The following is a 22,222-nucleotide window of genomic DNA, read 5'->3' on the forward strand; positions in this document are numbered from 1 at the left end:
ATTTTTCAAGCACCAAATATTTTGATAATCTTTAAATATGACTGGTTTGACAGTGTTTGTGTGGCAGAAAGTGGTACACAATGCTAGCACAATGCTATAGTCAGATATATTATATTTGAATCTAACTCTCCCAGCTCCTCCAACAATAATTGAAAAGAAAGATGTTTTTTTTTTTATTGTGGTTACATGTGATAATCTTTTTATGTTCCCATTTACACTGTTATTTCAGCTGCTGTACTGCCAGCTTACAGTCTCTGGGTTTCAGTACTGCCTCTTCATATTATTTATCATATTTTTCATCATTTTTACTAAAATCTGTCAAACTTGACTTTTTTGGTACCTTGTCACTTTCCCTGTTGTGCATAGCATTAGACAGGCTGAGGCTGTAATAAAAAGCCTTCCCTGACTGGGGTAAGTGCCAACGCTAGTCCCGCAAAGCGGTCAAAATATGGGACATTGTGCCAAGATTTCTGACGAGTGGACAAGGCTTAAAAATACTGTCCAGTCCCACATAAAGAGGGACATCTGGTCACCCTGACATTTATACTGAGCAGATTGCAATTAAATCAAACCTATAAACATACACATATATTTACATGTTATTGAAAAAATACTTGCTCAAACGTCTGATGCAAACTAAGTATTTAGTGTTAGTTTTTATTTATTATTTAATCGAAATAATAATATATGACGAATTGTACTGTATTATACTCCTATTACACATGGATTCATATAAAAATTATAGTAAAAAAAACCACAAATACAAATCTAAACGACATAGCTCTATCGATGTTTTTGTTAAGCGTCAGAGTGATCATCTTCATAATAGACGATCTGCGGTCGTCGCTCAGCAGTAGCAGTGTTGGATCCCTGTCCTGAATCGGAGGAGATGGGCTGAGGTATAGAGCACAGACCCAACAGCAACCGAGATCCACGGCGGTTCAGCGCACCACTTACAGGAGGGACGACTTGGGTAAGCTGACATGGGTCGTTAAACTAAATGAATTAAGCTAATAACTTTGTTGTTTCATACACTTGAAGTTGTCCGTTTAATATTTAACGAAGCGGGCTAGCAGGAGCCGCCAGTGTTAGCTCGGGGTTAGGTTAACGTTTGTGACAAAACTTCTTTCTCCCAGCTAGTTATAAACGGTCGAGCAGTAAAGAAAAAGCAGTATTAGGGGAGATATATTGTAATTATCCGTGTCTTGCGAATCGTTTTACAAGTTTGCGGCACGCTAAGTACAAGCTAACATGAACCATATCGTTCTCAGTTAAGTTGAGGCCAGGGAGCCACAGCCACAGCTGCTGATGCTGCTAACACAGCCGTTTTCAGCGTGTTGTGGTAAGCTGGAATACCCAACGTTAGCTAACAGTTTTTGGTTGTGATGTTATATTTACGCTGGGATTATGGACTCTTGTTTCCTAAATCCTTTGGTTTAGACGCGCAGGACTCAGCTAGTAGACTAAACCCACTGAGCATCTTCGTTTTGCCTTACTTTGGAAATAGAAAAATCTAGACTAGGCATTGCTGTGGTGCGAGAAACCTGGGTGACCAAGTAACTGTTAAGGCTGAAACCGGGCTCTATTTAAAGGTTTCTGGTGAGAAATTATTTGTTTTATTTGAACTAGAATGGCCTGACCCACAAAGAGCAAGTGAAGTCCCCTGCCCCTTTAGTTAATTACCTTTAATCCCTTACCATTGTTTTCTCTCCCTTTTATTTATTTCATTTGTTGCGTTTTTTCAATCCACATCCTGACACAAGCAGCATAAACCTTTACTCTGCAGTTACTATTTCCAGTTGCTGTGGTACTTTAGATGTTACAGCAGCAGTTTAGGACCATGAAAACAAAATACTGACTGTCCAGTCCTAAATGTTGACTTATGACTTGGGTATCTTGTGACAGTGTTTGTGTTAGTGAGGCCTTCCAGCAAATGTAAAGAGTCAGTCTACCTGGGAAATGTTTGACCTAGAAAGAAGTGGGCTGTTATCACCATCTTATCTTAAGAGGTTGACCTTTAAACTTGTAAATCTTCACTGTAGTCTGGTTAGCACTTTCAACAATTTATTGTAATGTTTCCTTGTATCTTTCCTAAATTTAATTTACAGTGAAAACCGTGCTGTGTGATCCCATACAGAATTTTTGCGTTTCTAAGTATCCTGGTAGTGATCTGTTTTGAATCCTTACTAGAGAAACCCAGATATGCTACTCAAATAGAGGCTGGGTTACTGATCACTGCTTGCCATGTGTGGATTGCTTTCCTTGGCACAATTATGCGTGTCCTGTAAGGAAAATTTTCAAAGATTTACTTGCGAGGGAGCTGAATTATCGTAAGGATATTATGACCATTGACCCTGGACACAAAAATACCTACTGTGCAAAAACTGCACTCTGTCCATTCTGTATTTGCTCTTACCTAAGCACAAGAGGTAGCTTGCACTGTAACATATAGTAGCTTACAGCCACCTCCGGTGAGTTCATATGAACTTATATTTGTTATTTTGACAGTTGAATTACTGATGTGTTGTTATGTTCTATATATGTCCTGTATAATCCCCAGCGGGGGATTATATATCCCCCCATATGCAGACATACTCACTGTGATGAGCCCCTTTGACAAGGGAGCAGCTGAAAGTAGAAAGGAGTGCAATATATTTGACCATATTAAATCCAGCTCTTCATCACAGATTCATCAAGATCTTTGTAACGGTCAGTCATCACTGCTTCTGGGGAATGCCTTCTTTGGGAAACACTTGGCTCGGGAGCTGCCACCAGTCCTCACCGAGGCCTTCCCCAAACCGCAGTCTCAGACCTAGATCTAGCTCTCTGCATTCTCCTTTAAGAAACATTGTCAATCAAATTCAAGATGTGATAACTATTAATGAAAAGAAGTCAAACACAAACTTTAAATGAAACTGAAGTAAAAAAAAGAAAAATTATTGTCTACATTAACAAATTTCTTCTGCGGGCCCACATAGTTCAGATTCAGTCCCATAAATGTGTTGGTGTAAATAATTTCATCTGTATTTAAGGAGAAGGCTCATTTTAATAAATAATCATGCACATTTTTCCTCTGCAGGAGATGTTAGGGATGTAGCTATCTTCAGTCCGAGCCCTGTCTGATAGTGCTACCTTTGCTACACCACCTCTATTACTTGTCTACAGACCCCATGAGAACTTGGGTTAACAGCATTGGAATTTAGTCTGTGTTGTTATTGTGTGCGCGTTTTTTGTTTTTTTTGTTGTTTGTTTGTTTTGTTTTTAAATGTTGACCCACTAGATTGACAGGTGACCTGTGACATATACATGTTTTTAATCAGCCATTTTACAAAACAGTCTTTTTTGGGGGGGTCATGCTTACTGCTATACACCAAAATACAGTTTTTATTTCATATACGATGTGATTAGTTGAACTGATAAAATGTCCACTGTTGCTTCAATGTTTGATGTTAAGAGTATGTATGTTGACTTTAAAAACAGTGGTAGTGAAAAACTTTTTTTTTTATAAAAAAGAACTATAAACACTTAAACAGTTCACCTTGAGGCGCCGCTTCTCTGTCCTGAGCAAAGTTGTACAAATCTTTTTATCGATGAAAGTGCAATTTTGTAAACTACCATAAAGTTCAAAGTTGTTAATTGATCATGAGAACTGGATATTTGCTGTGTTTACTGAGGATATGATCTCATTGGTTTCAAGGTTGTCTCACCTGATCCAACAAGAGATAAACCAATAGATAACAGGAAGAGTGGGTGCATTCAGGTCCCTCCTGCTTTCAGTGAGTAAGTTTTAATAGGCCTTGGTATTACTCACCTTCTTGATGTGAACTCAAGTGACACCTAGATATATGCTTCCTCTACACTGTTTATTTAATCAACAATATTGCTGTTTATTTACACTTCTTAGTGAAATGCGAACTGTAAATGAAATGTAGATTTCTCAATACTGAGTGTAAGGCATGATTTAAACCAATTTGAAATGTTTTTGCATTATATTTAAAGGCTTGACTACAAGCTCTGCAGTCTTGCTCAGGCCTTTTTTATGGGATGGCAATGGCTCAGGACATAGATCAGGTCACCTGCTAATTGGAAGATAGGTGGTTGGCCAACGTATCCTTGGGCAAGATATAAAACCCTAAGTTCCTCCTCATGTGTTCACCGGAGTGTGAATGTCAGAAAGCACTTGGACATGTGTGTCTGGAAAGTATTCTCTGCACTTCACTTGTTCCACATTTTGTCATATTGCAATGTTATTGCAAAATGGACTAAATTCATTTTTCACTTTAAAATTCTACACACATTACCTATAATTACAAAGTGAAAAGGGTTTGCTTGAGATTCTTGCAGATGTATTAAAAAAATTAAAAAAACTATGCTGTGAATACACGTGCACTGTCGAAAAAAAGTACTGTTATAAATGTGTGTGAATGAGACATGTTGTATAAAGCACTTCGAGTGCTCAAGTAGAGTAAATGAGCACCATAGAAGAACCAGTCCATTTACCATTTACATCATCACACACAGATGGAACATCATTGATGCCCAAGCTGAATAACAGTGCCCTAATATTGATCCTTGCACGACCCCCGTGTTACAAGTTCTTGTGTGTGTTGGAATTAAAATAATATTATCTGTGTCATAGATTTTATGTAGATCCAGAAGCAATCATCTCACTACCCCACCTTTTTCTAAATTTGCCCTAACAACTATGGTTGTTAGAATTCAAATAGGGTAGAGTAGGCTGTGCTTTTCAGGTGTTCTACCAACTGGTCATTTGCAAACTTTTCAGCAACTTTGCAAACAGAAGCAAGCGCACAGGTCGAATTGTTTTCTTCCTGTCTGTCACCTGCCTTGTATAAAGGAGTTCCTACAGCAATTTTTAGAACGGAAGGAAATGCTGTATTTCACAGAGTTATTTATAATATAAAACATAAACAATTATTTATCTAGTCCCTTGTGAGTTTTTACATTTCATTAGGGGTTAAATAAATGTATTAACCTTGGACTCACCTGATTGATTGAAAGTTAATCCTGTGATGATATTTGAGAAAGCATGGAAATTAGATTCTCTCAAATATCTACCTGATTCTTCCAAAAACTAAACAAAACAATGCTGTGAGCTTAAGCTGCATACCCAGTCTGTATTTTCTTTGTATGTTTCATGTTCCCACATCTATACCAGCATCAGCCATACTGATGCAGATTCACTTCGGCTGTTTGGGTTCCCTAAGTAATTGTGAGGAAATGAAGTGCTAGCAAAGCTTTTGTTAGACGAGTCAAAATTGGTTTGCTTTTTGTTGGTCATATGTGGCTGATAAATTATTTTGGACTTTACTGCACTTTTTGTTTTTATATCTATAATCTTTTGGCTGCTGATTACATGTTTTTAATGGTACTTGCCATGGGTTCATCAGTCAGTGTTTTCTTACATCTTTTTGCAGAGGATATCTATGTTCAAGTAGGAGCTAAAGGAAGATGCCAAAAATGGGTTTTAAAAAAAAAGTATTACTAGTAGGGCTGCACGATTAATCGTTAGAAAATCGCGATCTCGATTCATACTTATGTGCGATCTCATTTCCAAATGACAACGATTTAAAAAAAAAAAAAAGATGACGATTGTACCGCATTTTGATCCGGGACGTAATCTGCATGAAAACAAGCGCTCACTCTTCCTGCTCAACAAATGACAAGGGCGGAGCCTTATACCACTGATACAGAAGCTGTGCCGTGTGATGCTAAAATTAGCAGGAAAAAACAACGGAGAGCACGTCAGGGATAACGAGAAGTGACAGGAGAAAATCGGTCCCGGTCAACCACCCAAACATCAATAACGGGAACCTTATACAGCGCTTCCCTATACACGTCGAACTCCCGCAGGCACAAAGAAATTACGGAGGCTATTACTTATCACCTGACCAAAGATATGGCTCCCATCAACACTGTGCAAAACGAGGGACTTAGGAAAATGATCAACACCCTAGACAAATGCTACACTGTGCTGTCCCGCAACTATTTTTTCTATTGTGGCACTACCTGCTCTATACACGCAGTGTCGAGCAACGGTGGAGACGGAATTTTAAGCAGTACAACTTTTTGCAGCAACAACAAAACGTGAGACATTTGTTGTTTTTATGTTTATTTATTGTTTTTATGTTCAGTCTCAACTGTTACGAAGTTGATGTGCAGTTAATAAGTGCAATAAATATTTATACTGGAAAAGAAAATCGTGAGAGAATGGTGATCTCAATTCTAAGCCAAAAAATCGTGATTCTCATTTTATGCAAAATCGTGCAGCCCTAATTACTAGTGTAAAAAAACAAAAAAAAACAACCCTGTTCAGCAGAAGCTAGGAACTAAGAATAATGAAAAGCATTTTTCTACCTGATGCTGTGATGACAAAATAAATCCACATGATGTATTTAAATATGTTAAAACCCCCCATTGAAAGGCACTTTGGGTCAAACAAAGTCTAGGGGAGTGATCATTTTTTTAATGTTATATTGTTATAGTATGGAGGAAAAAAAACATACATTTTTAAAAATTTCCCTTATTCCCTACTTAGTACATATCTTGGCTAACAAAGCTGTTATCCATATTTAATTTTTATTATTATTATTATTATTATTATTATTATTATTATATCTAGTTTGCATTAAGACTTTTGATATAATCCTCCTTTTCTCTTCCCTATCTTTAAGTGTATTTAATTTCATCTTTAGTCAAATTCTTCTCTGCATCACGAAAATGGATGAGCATGCTTTCAGCTGAACTTTTGCAAAGTACTTTATTTACAGTGTCGCCAGTCTCCACAGAAACGTCTCTCACTTGACCTTCGGTGTGTACGTAGCGTTAAGATGGTCGTCTCTGACACTGCTGCTCCTTTCTGTAGCCTGTGTGTGAAATAGGATGACTCAGAAGCTGACTTTTATGGGTAGATGCATATTTTACGGGTAGATCCAGAAACTAACTGAGATGCTAACAGCCTAGACTCCCTGCACAACAAGCGGGCCTTTTGTCCCCTCCTTGCCCTCATCCACCCACACAGTGCTCATGTTCTGGAAAAAGAGCGCTTTATCTCGGCCTTCCACAGACTCATCTCACATATTGTAGGATTGGTTCAGAAAGACAGCAGCTTAAACAGGCTAATGTGACTATATCCCCACAGTAACACTGCACCCACCCACGCGAGTGCTGACATTGAGATGCGCACATTCAGACGTGTTGGTCTAAACATTTACTTTTCAGTTCATTAAAGGAGAGCAGCAGGGATGTGCCAGCACTCAGCAGGTTAAATATTGCACACTCTCTCCTGTGTGGGTCCTTTAGGTGTTTGTTTTTTTTTTTTTTTCTCCCCTCTCGTCTCTCCTTTGTGTCGAACATGACTGAGCTCACTGGTATTTTTTGGCAATACTCAAGCGGTGCTTAGCTGCGGAGGCAGGGAGGCGGGTTGAAGGGAGGGGATAGAAGGGGTTGGCCAGAGGCTTGCCAAATCGGATGAGAGAGAATTTGGGAGGAGATGACTGAGAAAGTGAGAAAAGAGAGACACCAAGGGAAGAGGGATAAGGGGTGGGGGGCAAGCTAGGCTGGGTGGAAGAGAGAGTGACAGTGTCGAGTATGTTTTACAGGGGGAAAAAAGAGGAAGAGAGAGCGGGTGAGGCTGATATAAAAGGATAAAGGCGGGGTTGTGGTTTGTGTCACATGATCCCCTCACTGGTTGTAGCCTAGTGAGATCCAGGTGGCAGAGACACCATAGATGCAGTAGATGAAGACAGCAAAAGAAAGGGAGAGCAAGACTCTGCACAAAGAAAACTTAAAATTCCCCATTCACCACGCACCCTCTTCACTCATTTTTCTTTCCTCTCTTTTCAATGTGTCCTTAAGGAATTCCTCCGTCCCGCTTTTCCCTTCTCTTCTCCCGCTCCTCTCTCTCCCTTCCCGGCCTAAGCGGGCTAGGGAATGTCCCGGTGGCGCGATGCCTTACGTGGACCGACAGAACCGCATCTGTGGCTTTCTGGACATCGAAGAGAATGAGAACAGCGGCAAGTTCCTGCGCCGTTACTTCATACTGGACACACAACAGGGAAGCTTGGTGTGGTACATGGACAACCCACAGGTAAAGACACAGAGATGTGTTAGCTTAGCTCTTAGCTTTACTGGAGGGTGACCTCAGGGCAACCGTACAGGCAAACTGGGAAACTACATGCTGCAAATTTTAGTTATCATATAGATGATTGGCTTTCATGCAGGTGTATCTTGACTGTGAGCCACTGATAGCAGAGCCTCCTCTATAAATTATGTTTTTTAAAAATTATATTCTAACATGCTTCGAAAGCACATTTTACAGACAAAGGAGGATCTCAGATCTAATGCGGTGTCTGTGTTGTAACTATTGGCAGACACTCCTGTAAATCATGTCAGAAAGGGCTGTCTGTGGACTGCAACACAGGGGAGTAACTTGTAGCTGGAGGTGTGTTTGGTGCTTTTCTTACCTGCAGCAGAAGCTGTGTGGCTCACACATGCCCAGCGTAAGCCTAACTGATGTTAACCAGCACGCATGTGCAGCATCAGTATCAGCATGTTTTGAGGTTGGTGTGTTTTGCAGCAGTCGTGCAGGCTGCAGGTATTCATCCATTTAAATAGGGAATAGAATGTACTCATGTTGTTGAGAGGGGCCCAAAGAGACTACAGTAATATTTGCACTGACCGTAGTGGTTGGCCATCAGTGTCTACTCTGTGCCCCATAGTGTCACTTTTTATATAGTGTAATATGTCCTCTGTTGGCACATAATCTGATTTAGATTTGCTGTATTTGTTAAGTGCCCTGTTACATCAAGTATTCATAAATGATGTAGAGCAGGAAAAAAATTGTAAATAATTGAATAAGTCTCTTTCTTTTTATAGATTGAAAAAAGTTAAATTTTAATGACGTTAAATCTGGATCTCCCAGTTTCAGAAACACAGGAAGGCACTGACATTAACTGGATGGAGTGCAGCCAACACATGCTGTACTTACTCTATAATATCGACTGGCTTTGCAGAACCTCACCCCCAGACCAGATCACATTTGATCTTCTACGGCTAAAGGCCTGCCTTACTGGCACTTGTATTGTGTATTGTATTGCGTAATTGCATCATTAGCTTGAGCTTCCTTTTTATTGCAAGTATTTTTCTTTTCCACCTTTTCTCACAGAACTTGCCTGTTGGTACGGTCTGTGTTGGTTCCCTCAAGCTCACATACATCTCTAAGGTAAGCTAGATCATCAAAGGAGCTACAAGGTTATATACAACTGGAAGACTTCACATTTTTTTAGTTGAGCTTGAACACTAACGTCTGTGGGATTTGTTTTTATTTAGGTCAGCGATGCCACCAAGCTGAGGCCTAAAGCAGAATTCTGCTTCGGTAAGAAAATGCACGTCATCAAATCTGTTCTTCCAGTCAGGATATTAGCATAATAAAAGCACAGAAGACTTCACTCTTGTTTTTAACATCTTGCATTTCAAATATTATTTTGAACACATTTTCCAATGATGTCACTAATGAGCCTTGGATAATATGATTCATAGTATTATTCATACTAAACAGGAAAACATCTTGCGTCTTTATAAAAATACAACTTGACAAATGTCTGAACTGCTTTGAAAACATGAGCAATGATGGTGAGTTTAACCACATGTTGACTAAGCTGGATACCCTTAATATAACCTAAGGGAGGACTATTTTTTTGTCCTTGTCTGCTCTCTCAACATGGTCAAGCACAGCTTTTCTCAGGTTTTTTCCACCACTGATCAAGCAGCATTGTTCAGCGTTGCGTGGTTTGTTAATGTAGAAAAATGCACGATGCTCCAGCAGTTAATGGCCTGGGGTTTTTTTTTGACCACGTTGAACTATTCTATAAGTAGAATTTATTATCTGTCCTATTTTAAAACAGTCTTTTGTGTATTGCTAAGGTTTTGTCTCATTCTTCTCACCTACTAGTTAATAAGGATATCCCGGGGCATTACCTATTGCTGACTACAATAAGTAAAACATTTTATAAAGGCATAAGTTGCTGGTGTCTTCTTCTGGTGCGTTGTTAGCTAATCTTGATGCACATTGATTCTGCAGTCTTTAGAAATGAGTCGCATTACTCTGTGCTTGTGGGTCCCTGTGATTAGAAAACTGACTCTTATGCAAGAACTTTCTTACTTACTATCTTTAAAATGGACCTACTGTGCTCTTTTCCAACTCCATAGTTTTATTTTTTGACTTGACAAGAGTAGCTTTAGCAGCTAGTGTAGTGGGTAACACGTTTGTCTAGAAATCCCTGGGAGGGTTGTGTTAGGAAGGGCATCCAGCGTAAACATCTGTGCCAAATCAAAAATGTGGATCCATCCGCTGTGACGACCCCTTTCCGCAGCAGCGGAAAGAAGAAGACTAGAGTTGTTTTGCATGATTTATAGTACAAAATATTCTTTATTTGTCTAATTCTGGGCCTCCGTACAACTCCAGAGTTATTCCATTTCTATCCTTTTGCTTTAAAGCCATCCTTCCTTTAAGCAAGCTGATTGGCTGCCTCTTGCAGGCAGAAGGTTTTAACAGTGAATGTGTGGGGCTTCAGTGCTCAGTTTAGTGACTGAGATGACCCTGTTTGGAATAACTTCACAAAAGAAACTGAAAATGAGCGTATAGAGCAGTCTGTAGCCTGAGCTTTTACTTCTCCATACGTTGATCTTATTAATTGAAACTTTGTGTAATATGAACACTTCTGGTAATGGTATACGGTAATTAATTTTATATGTTAAAATAAAAGGGTAATAAAGACACTCATTTTGTATGAGTGAATTATATAATCTTTGTATTTTACCTGGACTGGGTATAATTTATGGGGTGTTGATAGCTTTTTAATATTGTTTGATGTCCTCTTTGCAATGTCCTTCAACAAAGAAATACATAAAGCCCTATTTGTACTTGTCTTCTTACCTCATGTGGCCAAGATGGGAAAAAATATTTAATAAAAACTATTAACTACTGTCAGATGTATTTATTTTTTAAGAGTAAATCTTCATCGCAGTGTTTGTTTACTAGCCTAAGTCTTCATCTGTCCAGTTCAATAGCAGGAAATACTAGTGTGTGACAATATGTTCACACTGCATGTGTATATCTGGCTGTGTACACAGCAGTTGCCTTGTTGAAGTTATGACAGGATGCCGACATCCTAATCAGAACCTGATTCGCAGACGTGAGAAGCTATTTTTAAATTTTGTCTGATATCCATGAATCGTGCTCCTCCCCTTTTCCTGTGTCCAGCAAGCCAAGGCATGATATAGGGTGAAGCAATGTTGACATTTAATTTATAGTTTAAAAAAACTCAAACAGACTTTTGTTTGCAGCTCATATGCGATGGAGAAAGATTAAGAGCAACTGTGTGAACTTTGGCTTTTGTCTGCATTTCCCAGCAGCATGCATTGTTTTGTTATGTGTAACTATGAGTCAGATCTGATACCCCTTCTCCCAGATTTCATTCCAGTGCCAAAGATACCACTGCAATTCCACTACTGCCGAATAGTTTATCACTCCCACAAAAAGTGGACAGATTTTAGCTCAAGACTGTTGGACAATTTCCTCCTGGTCATCTGCTTGAGGCCAGATAGACAGAATTATTTTGCAGGAAAGTAGTGGAATAGTGTATTGAGGTGTCCAAGATCTGGAATAAATACACAGAACGGGGAAGAATGATCTTCATTGTGACACAGTTTGCCTTTTGCCTCTTCACAGCTCTCCCCCGCCTGATTTACCAGGCCAGCTTTAATGTAATTTATTGCTATGGTGTCAGAAGGAAATAGAGGAGACACAGGGACGGTTTGAGCTGCAGAACTGAAGGATTTATGGCAAAGCCAGAGAGAAAAGAGACTTTATTTCTTTCAGCATCTAAATCCTGATCCATAGCTAATCAGCATTTGACCCAAAAATTTCTTCATGATTGAAATGCAGTTTTCTCATGTTCATGGCTGTAAAACCGTGTGAGAATATTTGGTTGTTGGTACACCCCCCCCCCCCCCCCCCCCCCCGTCATGGTTAGACGTGGGTAGGTGGTGCCAGACGGAGACAGCTGAGTCTAGCTGGGTCATCATCGCCATGCAGAGAAAATGCTGCTGGGTGTGTGTGGGAGAGTCCCTTGGCTCAGTTGTTTTTCACTTCCAGAGAAATCTGTGGCGGTGGATGTGTCCTGACACTGATACAAGAAAGGGCTGAATACACTCTTCAATATGTCTTTGTATGTGTATTTGTTTGTAATTCAGAGGGTGTATTGTAGCCTGATTGTGACAGAAGAATGTACTTTCACTTTTTCTTTTGTTCCCAATGCTCTTTTTTTTTTTTTTTTTTTTTTTTGTCACCTGTAAGTCATCAATGCTGGGATGAGGAAGTTCTTCCTGCAGGCCAATGATCAGCAGGACCTTGTCGACTGGGTCAACGCTCTCAATAAAGCCACCAAGATCACTGTGAGATGATAAACAAAAGACACACACACACACACACACACACATCTCAGATTCAGCTTTTCTAATCTGCTCTTTCTGGTTTATGTTTTATCACTTGGAAAAACTTTTATTTCTTCCTCTTTCAAGGAACTAGATGGAAGTTAGTCAGAGCATGACTAACAGGATGCTGCTTTGTACAGAGTTCTGGGATAAAGGACAATGAAGTTTTGGGCATGTGGAGGGGAAATGGGGATAAAAGGCTTGTCAGAGTTTGCATGCATAAAGTTTCATGAAGCTTGGCTTGAAGTTTGTAAAAAAGAGGCTATTTATACCTAAAGCTTTTGTGTGTGTGTGTGTGTGTGTATGTGTTTGTTTGTTTGTTTGTTTGTTTGTTTGTTTGTTTGTTTTTAAGGTTCCAAAGTTGTCTGATGGCCAGCAGAACTCAGAGAACCAAAAGGCTTTGCCAGATGTTGCAGGGCCCAAAAAACAAGTCTCCTATAAGACTGAGATAATTGGAGGAGTGCCCATAGTCACCCAAACACAGGTAAACTTTACCCGTGAATGCAGTGAACCACATATTGTATTTGATTACATTTGCATGTATACATATGATAACATGTACTTTATTTATCCCACCTTTGGGAAATCCTTCAAAAGAAAATGTGTAAATTTGTTTTTAAACTAGACTATTCCCAAAATGCTGCTTTTATATTGTATCTGTTAGAATGATTTAGTCAAGCTATTTCCAACTGTTAGATCATTAGTTTTCACCTAGCAAAAGTGCCCAAAGAGAGCTGCGTTCAGGCTCTCAAACGTGTGAAATTTTCTGCTTCAAACACAGAACAGTTTTTCTACAGTTTTAACCTGTCAGATAAATCGACCAATTTAAAGACCTCACTTTGATCTTGGAGAAACTGATATCTCTATGTTCTAAAGTGCAAAACTATTGTTGAACCAATAAATGATTAATAACATTTGATAACTACTTTAATCCATAATTTATTGATAAAGGAAATGATCCTTAATTTCTGATGTTGAAACTACTGCATTATCTTAATATCTGTGCAACAGTCGTCGTAATGTTAATCACAGGTTGTTGTTTTTTTAACAGTGATTATGCATTCACCAGTCAGGTCACCAAATACACCATGCTAGTACAACTTTAGATGCCCTTTTACCTTCAAAACTGCTTTAATTCTTTGTGTTAGAGATTTAACATGGTGCTGGAAACATTCCTCAGAGGTTTTCATTGACGTGATAGGATCAAAGATGCAGATTTGTCTGCTACACATCCGTGATACGAATCTCCCATTCCACCACATCCCAAGGGTGCTCTGTTGGATTGTGATTTGGGGACTTTGGAGTTGATTTGAGTACAGTGAACTCGTTGGCATATTCAAAAGATGTTATCTTAGGAGTAACCATTAAAAGATAAAGGGATGGACATGGTCAGCCAAAATACTCAGGTAGGCTGTGATATGAAAATGCTGGAACCCAAAATGGGGCAATAAAATATCACCCACACCATTACACCGCCAGAAGCATCCTGGATCATTGATGTAAAATGGGATGAATCCATGACTACTTTTGCTGCTTTAGCACACCTGCTTTATGGTTAGTTGAGCTAAGTATTCACAGCAGGCCTTGGTTGTAACAAGTGGTTATTTAATTTACTGTTGCCTTCCTATCAGCTCCAGGTACTCTGGCCATTGTCCTCTGAGAAATGTCACTCACTGGATATTTTCTCTTTTCTGATCATTCTATGTAAACCCTATAGAAGTGGTTGTGTGGGAAAATCTCAGTAGATAAGCACTTTCTAAAACACTCAGACCAGCCTGTCAAAGCCACGTTCAAAGTTACTTAAATGTGATGCTCGATTTGACCGTGTCTTCAGGACTAAATGCATGCTGCCATGTTACTGGCTGATTAGATATGAGTGTTAACAGTTGAACAGGTGTACCTAACAAAGTGACTGGTGAATATTTTTATTTCTTGACCAATGTCTTTTTCTCAAAATTCAGTTAACTAGGATCATTGTCTGATCGTTTGTCATCACAGAATCCAAAGTGGCAATTTGTGGTGTTTGCTTTTCACAATGAACTTCAAATTGACATTATTTTATGTCCTTCACCCTCCAGCATGAAGGAGGTGATGGCGCAGATAGAGCTGAGCGTGAGGCCATGCAGCGTTCCCACAGCCAGCTGCCTTACTTCCTGGGGAGGCCAGCTCAGGACCACAATGTCATCAAGTCAGGCTACTGCGTCAAGCAAGGAGCTGTGGTGAGCACTGACACAACCACTGACACTGTTTTTGGTTATTTATTTATTTTTTGCTTAAAATTAGTTAATTTAATTTGTCCTTGTGTTGGTGTTCAGATGGGTTCCCCTGTGCAGTAGTTCTGCTCAGGGACCCAATTAAAAAATAAAGTAGGTAAGCTCCATTACAATTAATATAATGATAATCTAAGAAAATTCAGCTCCTCCTATGTGTACAATTCTATACTTTTAGAAAGACCCAAAAGTAAAGTAAAATGTGTAAGAAGTATAAAAAGATGTGCTTCTGTAATCTGAATCTTTTTTTTTTTTTCTTTTTTTTTCTCCCCAGATGAGGAACTGGAAACGGCGATATTTTCTTCTCGAAGAGAATTCAATGAGTTACTTTAAGTCAGATTTGGTAATTAACTGTGATTAAGTTACATGAAGCTTTTATGGAATGTTTAGATTTGTAGTACACACACATTTGATTTTCCTCCAGAATCCGAGGGGGAAGTATCTGCAAACACAACCCCGAGTTCCAACATGCTTTATTCATAGCCTGTGGAATTCAATGCCTTCACTGTACATGTCCGATCATGCCTTCTTCCCTCCGGGTTTTCTTACTTGCACACACACACACACTCACACGCACACACACACACACACACAGACTGTCCTCTGGATAATACTGTACGTCCCTTACCCTGTCCTTGTCTAGGTCTGCCCTTATTTGACAACTTTATCTGTCTATTTGGCTATCAACAGGCCTCAAGGACACAGACTCTCTGTCTGCTGTATCAAAGTGCTGTGTCAAGAAAGTTGCAACCATTAGTGTTTGCAGTTTGCTACTTCTTGGAAAGTTAACCTCCTTCTTCCCCTGTGAACCAGAAACTCTGCACCTTTTCTAGCTATCCCATTAGATACAGCATTTTAAATGTGAATGCATTATAAATACTATTTGTCCTGTGTTATGAAAAGTTAATTCTTTGTTTTTAGGAGAAAGAGCCTCTCAGAATGATCCCACTAAAAGAAGTTCACAAAGTCCAGGAGTGCAAGCAGAGGTATCTAACAAGTCCCAACATTTTTCCATTGTACAGAAAAATGTCTTTGTCTCGGTGGTTTGTGCTTACCTTTTCTGATAAAGATAGAGATGAGATCAATTTGATCCTGTTTTTTTTCTGCTTCATTGTAGTGACATTATGATGAGAGATAATCTATTTGAAGTTGTCACCACATCAAGGACGTTTTACATACAGGTATGCGACTCTCTGTGATGAAAAGAATGGCTCAGACGTGAGTGCTTACTAATGTTGATGAATCTGGTATTCAGTCTTGTCTGTCTGCATCTTTACCAACTACATGTTACCCTTCCCGCCACTTCTGATCCTGATTTCCACTCCTTATGTTCTCATTCTTTCCTTCATTTCGTTCTGCCTCTTTTCATGTCTGTCTCCACTAGGCGGACAGTCCAGAGGAGATGCACAGCTGGATCAAGGCTGTGTCAGGGGCCATTGTGGCCCAGCGGGGCCCTGGGAGGTCAGCTGCCACGGTAAGTATCTTCTACTACGGTACAACACAAATCCACCATGGGAGAGAACATAAGTCACTGCAATTAGGTTAAAGTTTAACATCGAAAGTAACGTCAGCCCTGAATTTTACTTGCATGAGTAGAGTGGGAGACTTACTGAGTGACGTGGTTTGTAGTAGTCAAGATGATATGGTTGATTTGTGTGTTGTTTCACTTGTGCCGCTTGTTTTTTCTTATTCTTACACGTCCTCACGCAATTTCAGTGGCAATCTTTTTCTTTTTTTTCTTTTACTTCTTTGTAAACAAATGCATAATAGGAGAATTGGCTGTGCCGTTTTTTCCGCATGACATTGGTTCATCCTATAATAGTATTTTAACAATATTGTGTTGTAGTTGCATAGTACAGAATGGCATAGACTTGTAATTTCTAACTCCTGAGCTATGGACCTGTAAAGGGGATTGTGATGTTTATAATCGGGGGGCAAATTATAGCTTGAACTTTGCTCAAAACGGTTCTGAATGTTCCTCAAGCCTCTTCATTACCACCTACAAACGGGATTGATTTTTATTTTTAATACTACTTTTTTGAAATTATTTTCTTTAAATGTATTTGCATCAAAGTGAGAGCGATAGAGAGACTGATGGCATGCAAAAAGTCTTCAGTTGGAAACAAACTGTGGACACTGAAGTTCATGGCTACCACTTAATTCCAGTCCCATTGGGTTGCCCCTGAACTGATTTAGCTAAAGTGGGTAATGGATAACCAGCTGTCACCACTTGTTGAGCATTAGTTACTTTTCAGAAGTCTACGTGCAGGGAGCCGAGCAGCTTGACCCGGTAGGTGAGCAGTGAAATAAACCACTTCCATTGTCCTCACTGCAGATGAAAACCAGCCTCTGCCACATTTGGGCCCTTTTGGTTAGACTGAAGTCATTATCCGCAAGCGTCTGTTTCTCTGTGGTTTCCTTTCTTGCCTTCTGTGTCTTTCTCTCTAGCTTGTCTTTCCTTCCCTGTGCCTCTTTTCTCGATCCGTTTCTCCCTTTCTTCCTTTCACATTCTTTCCACCTCTTCTTCTCCTTTCCCAGTGGGCAGATGGCCCATCTGCTCTAATCCTGCTTTGCACTGTGTTGTTGCAGATGCGGCAGGCCAGACGGCTGTCGAACCCTTGTATACAGAGGTATACGTCCCGAATCGGGGAGTGCAGCAGCACGTATGTCAGCTCGTCTAAATCCCACTCCCTCCCCCTTTTTTAAGCTCTGGGTTCAGCTTTTTAATACTTTTTTTTTTTCACTTATTGGCTGGTCCTTTTGTTTGTGGACGAAGGGGAACAGATCAGATCCGACTGCACATCTGATGCGCTTTTCTTTTTTCTTTTTTGTTGCTTTGAACCAACCACACCCTACGTATGGCTGTGATTACCCAACAACTGCTCCTCCTCCCTTCACATCCTCATTCTCGCTGCTTATCTTCACCCCTCAATCTCCTTTGCTTTTTTTTTTATTGTTTGTTTTGTTTTGCAGCTCTCTGATATCAAGCTTAGCATAAAGTTTAGGGGTTTTGCATTTAGAATATTTGCAGCTAAAGGGATGCAATTTGTGCGTCAGGTGTTTTAAGAGTCGAGGTGTGCTTGCTTCTCTTGCATGTGATGGCTGTTGTCACAGGCATGGCAGTGCAAATCAAGCATACTTTAAGTCTTTCAAATGCTAAAAATGAAGGGTTTTTTTCTGCCACAGTACAAAATGACTCTAAACTGACCATCACAAGGCCCTGCAGCCTTCATCTTCATCCACAGCTTTCTTATGTTTTCTTTGTTGCTGATGACATTTCAGTGCAAAGTTGGAAGTATTCATGCACAAATATGCTCTGACTGCATGAACTGTCTGACCAGCTTAGCTATGAATAGTTTAAGCCTAACTGTATCTGTGTCTTTATTACTGCATCTTTCACACCTTCTGTTTCTCTTCCCTCCGTGCTCTGTTATCTCTGCAGTCTGCTGCAGCTGTGTACCTGTCTTAGATGTGTGACATCCTGCTTGTCTCTTCTCCTCCCTCCTGTTCGCTGCCTGTATGTTTATTTTATCTTTCTCATATGTTCCCATACAACAAAATCCTTGTTTTCATCTTGACTTCCGAAAGCACATCTCTGAATGTTGTGAATGTGTAACAACAACTCACCAAAGCTGAATCCACAGGTCCAGAGTCACAAACTCAGTTTTCATAGTGACATGTTGGGGCTTTTTTCTTAAACAGCTATCGGTTGGGCTGATATATTGGCCTATATTAGCTATTTGTTGATATATCAGTATTGGCATTTGTGACTGTTGATGAAAACAAGGGAAGTAATAAAGGGACAGAAGGAAACACCCTTCAACTGTGGCATGTTGTTACATAGTTTGTCCACCAGAAGGCACTCTGCAACTTCCCAGTAGGCAAAGCGGATTCACACAAACACAGGTCAATCAACACTTGTTGCAATGATGCAGTTTAAAAATAATCTTGTTTTATTATGTTGGTATGTAATCATAAATAATGACACATAAAAGAATAAATAGTGTTTGTTTTGTGTGTCTGAATGAAAAGAAAATATCGGCGGCTATATTGAATTTTTAAATCACAAAACATCAGGCTTTAATATCCTGTTTCGGTTGGGCTTGACTCTTAACAAAAAAAAAAAGTCAAATTTAGAGCAGGTTAGCTTTAAATGCCTACAATGGATGACAACTGGCACTGCAGTAAAGGTTTGGGTTTTCCCAACCCTTCATACTGTGAGATTGTCTAATCTTTCCCCTCCCACTGTCCGCTAAATTTCGACATGAGCTTGATTTTGGACATTTGGATTCAACGACGAGAACAAAACAAGAACTTTTAATACACTTGTGATGCTTACTGTGGTTTTCTGTCATGTTTGTGCTACAATTTTACTCTTAAATTTTATGACGCGTAAGTGATAGTTAGGAAGTTGCACAGGCCTGCAATGTCATATGGTGTTACCGTGAATAAGCATCTTGGTGAAGAGGCTATGTTTAAAAATATACAGCCATAAAGGTGGTGCTTTCATGTGCACATTTTGGTGCATTACAGAGCATTGCAGAGTGTTTGTCTAACCTACATTTCACCTCCTGCTGACCCTTTTTTTTCCTACCTGTACTGAGTTTTTTTCTTTCTTCTGATACATCTTTTTTTTCTCAGAGATTGAAATCTGAAAAGCTGTGAAATAATGAGCAACAACCAACCACTGCACTCTGTTTGAACTTCTACTGCAACCTATTGAGACTACCAAAACTAAAACCTCCTGACACTACTTTTCCTGCTACCTCTACTTCTACTGCTACCACTCCTACTGCCGTCATCTCCATATTCTAGCAATGCTTCATTCTTGAGCACCTACAACTTCAAGCTGCATCAGGCCTCAAATGCGGGCGCTAATTCCAAGTCTGTAACTAACTTTGGCTCTTCTCACATGAAGTACACACGTCAGGATTTGACTCATCTCACTAACAACAACTCCTCTTGTCTCCTTCATTCTTGCTCTTTCTTTCCTCGTGCTTTTTCTGCTGCAGGAACACGGCAGCCGTTCCACTTTCTACCGCACCCCCACGGGTCCCCCCGTCCCTCGCTCGCCCATATCTGCAGTGCCACCATGCTACCCAGAGTGGGGGAGTGCTGTCACGTGCGGCACACGCTCACAGTCTGGCATGGGACAGCGAGCACTTCATGAGCCTGCTGCCACGCCCCAGTCACAGCCACACGCCAGCACGCCTGTCCCTGCAGGAAACACGCCTGGCAAAGTGACCTGCGACGCTCCCGTGACCAACGTCGCCAGCTCTGAGGAGTCACCGTGGCGCCGGCGGAGCAGCATTGAGCCCCACATGCCTGAAACACCCCTGAACCTAGAGGATGCTGTTCTGCCAGTGAGTGAGGTCTAACCCGTTTAACTGGACATTAAAAGTCAAGCGGAAGTTGACTGAGATCCTCAGATAAAGAAGAAATCCTGTGAGCAACATTAATTTTTTTTCCCAGTCAAAGCTCTGTCACAAACTCTTTGGAACTACTCCATCGGTGTACAGGAGAAACAAGTTGGCTCACCTCTGAACTGCACTCTTGTGCCAAAGTCAACCCAGGCTCTACCCACCCAGCTCTCCCCCCCCCCCCTTCCCGCCTGCTGTCATAGTTCAAATGATGTTATTATTTACCAAGAGTTAATTTACACCTTCTACTTAACTTGTGTCAATTAGCACTCAATAACAGCTTTATTTTAATCTGTACAGGCATAAAGAGGTGTTAAAAGCATTTAAGTGTTGAGGAATTTTGCAAACCACTTTGTGCCAAGAAAATAAGGGAGCTTTTAAGGGTGCTAGCTAATTCCTCACATCTGAAAAGAGTGTTCAAAGTGAGCACTGGCATTTTGTCACCTCTCAGATCTACTTGTACTAAACTGTGTGATCCATTCATACTCATTATTGTAACACTGGATTTGTGTACTATCGCCAGTGTTTATTTTTTGGAGCAGGCCAAGTCAGAGATCAAATCCTCACTTTAATGCAAATTAAAAGTTGACAATTCTGGACTGGGCTAGACTTAAAAAATATATATATATAAAAAATGGAAATAGTTATGTACAATCCGATGTGTGTAATCATGCAAGGTGAAATGTATTGAGTCTTTTTTTTTTTTTTTTTTTTTTTTTTTTACAGTGGCCAAGCCACTGACTTGAATCTGTTTTTAAATATACGGGGAGGGTTAAGGTCTGTTCTTTTTGCAACTGTTTCCTCAACAACGTTTTGGTTGATTGAGTTGATGTTACTGACAAAATAAAGTAGTCTTCTGTGTACTACTACTACTACTACGACAGTAAATAGTTTTAACCAATAATCCACTTGTGGTAGTAAAGGCAAAGTGCCGTGCAGATGAAAAAAGAAAAACTGAAAGCTTTCACAGCGTGTGCACCATGTCACAACCCAAGTCACTCTTTCTGGTGAATCATATTTCTCTGTATTATTGGAGTCTTGATGACGGCTTAAAGTAGCAAGTGAACAAGAAGACGATGAGGACTATGCTTCTATGCATTTTGTAATTAATATTGATTTAAAAAGAAAAGCAACAACAATATGGCAGAGTGAGCTTTAGCTCGGTCCTGAAAGACATATTTGCTTAAACCTGTGTTTACTAGTTTGAAGATAATACTGAATTGATCAAGTGCATACGTTTTAATTCATAGTTTAACAGAAAAAGTATTCAAGCTCAGCCACTTATGTTGCATGCTAAGGTTTTAATAATACCTAAAATTGTATTATTTTTTTCTAATCTACAGATGTTTTGGTTGTTGCGTGTTTGCAGACTAGAAACAGATTTATTTTTTATATGCTTTTAGGCATGTCCTGTTCCTGTTCACTTTTGTGTTGACAGCCTAGTAGCAGGAAGCTGCCTCATGGTGTTATTTAAAAAAAAAAAAAAAAAAAAAAAGTCCCACTGTAATCCTTCTAAATAATACACACTAATCTTTTTTAAGTGCCTGCCGCATTAGAGCCTAGCAAAGCCAAGCTATTTCACCCTCTTTTCAGTCTAGTGTAATTGGTTTGAATTGTCTCTATTTATTATGTGGATGACTTGAAAGAAATAAACACTGAAAATGTGCTCATGTTTCAGTATTGTGCTTATCTTTATCCAGGAGAGCATGAGTCTGGTGGAATATAAGAGGTTTACAAAGTCTGCAAAGAGAGAAACTTTTGGCAGCATCCACAGTTTGATTTGAGTGTTTGATGTGATTGTAGAGAGTTTCCTCTGCCCTCTTGTGGCAAGAGAAAAATCTTCACTTTGTCATTGAAAACATTCCTGTGCTCTATAAACCACCAGTTATGTTTTCATCACGGATGACTGCAAAGGTTTCAGTTGATGGAGTGCAAAGCACCACACACGAGAAGCATGAAACAGATGTTTCAGCACAGACCCAGCCAAGAATCATAACAAGAATCATGTAAGAAGCA

General features: G+C 39.8%; 1 protein-coding gene across 8 annotated transcripts; it reads left to right on the forward strand.

Annotated features, from left to right (window-relative positions):
• Nucleotides 1-843: 843 nt before the first annotated feature.
• Nucleotides 844-21,872, forward strand: LOC101483871 (pleckstrin homology domain-containing family A member 1). Of its 8 annotated transcripts, none has more exons than XR_191196.4 (15): nucleotides 844-973; nucleotides 7,879-8,110; nucleotides 9,188-9,244; nucleotides 9,352-9,397; nucleotides 12,380-12,477; nucleotides 12,869-13,000; nucleotides 14,595-14,735; nucleotides 15,061-15,129; nucleotides 15,708-15,772; nucleotides 15,904-15,967; nucleotides 16,171-16,260; nucleotides 17,376-17,449; nucleotides 18,229-18,303; nucleotides 19,428-19,670; nucleotides 19,799-19,930. XR_191196.4 is itself a non-coding variant. In XM_076891544.1 (15 exons), the coding sequence occupies exons 3-15, from the start codon at nucleotides 7,970-7,972 to the stop codon at nucleotides 20,028-20,030; spliced, it is 1,284 nt and encodes a 427-aa protein (XP_076747659.1). In that variant the 5' UTR covers nucleotides 844-973; nucleotides 3,698-3,780; nucleotides 7,879-7,969; the 3' UTR covers nucleotides 20,031-21,872. The 8 variants fall into 8 exon arrangements, 5 of the variants coding, with proteins under 5 accessions (XP_076747659.1, XP_004551509.3, XP_004551513.3 ...); XM_076891544.1 differs by lacking the exon at nucleotides 19,428-19,670 and adding an exon at nucleotides 3,698-3,780 and having other exon boundaries at nucleotides 19,799-21,872; XR_001167570.3 differs by lacking the exon at nucleotides 18,229-18,303.
• The last annotated feature ends 350 nt before the right edge of the window (nucleotides 21,873-22,222 follow it).

Source organism: Maylandia zebra, linkage group LG13, assembly GCF_041146795.1.
Source record: "Maylandia zebra isolate NMK-2024a linkage group LG13, Mzebra_GT3a, whole genome shotgun sequence".
NCBI lineage: Eukaryota > Metazoa > Chordata > Actinopteri > Cichliformes > Cichlidae > Maylandia > Maylandia zebra.

Coding starts and splice junctions, on each gene's coding strand:
- LOC101483871 (XM_076891544.1), top strand. CDS start 7,970: ATGCCTTACGTGGACCGACAGAACCGCATCTGTGGCTTTCTGGACATC. Junction 15,968..16,170: donor CAAGGACGTTTTACATACAG/GTATGCGACTCT, acceptor TGTCTCCACTAG/GCGGACAGTCCAGAGGAGAT. Junction 18,304..19,798: donor CTCCCTCCTGTTCGCTGCCT/GTATGTTTATTT, acceptor TTTCTGCTGCAG/GAACACGGCAGCCGTTCCAC.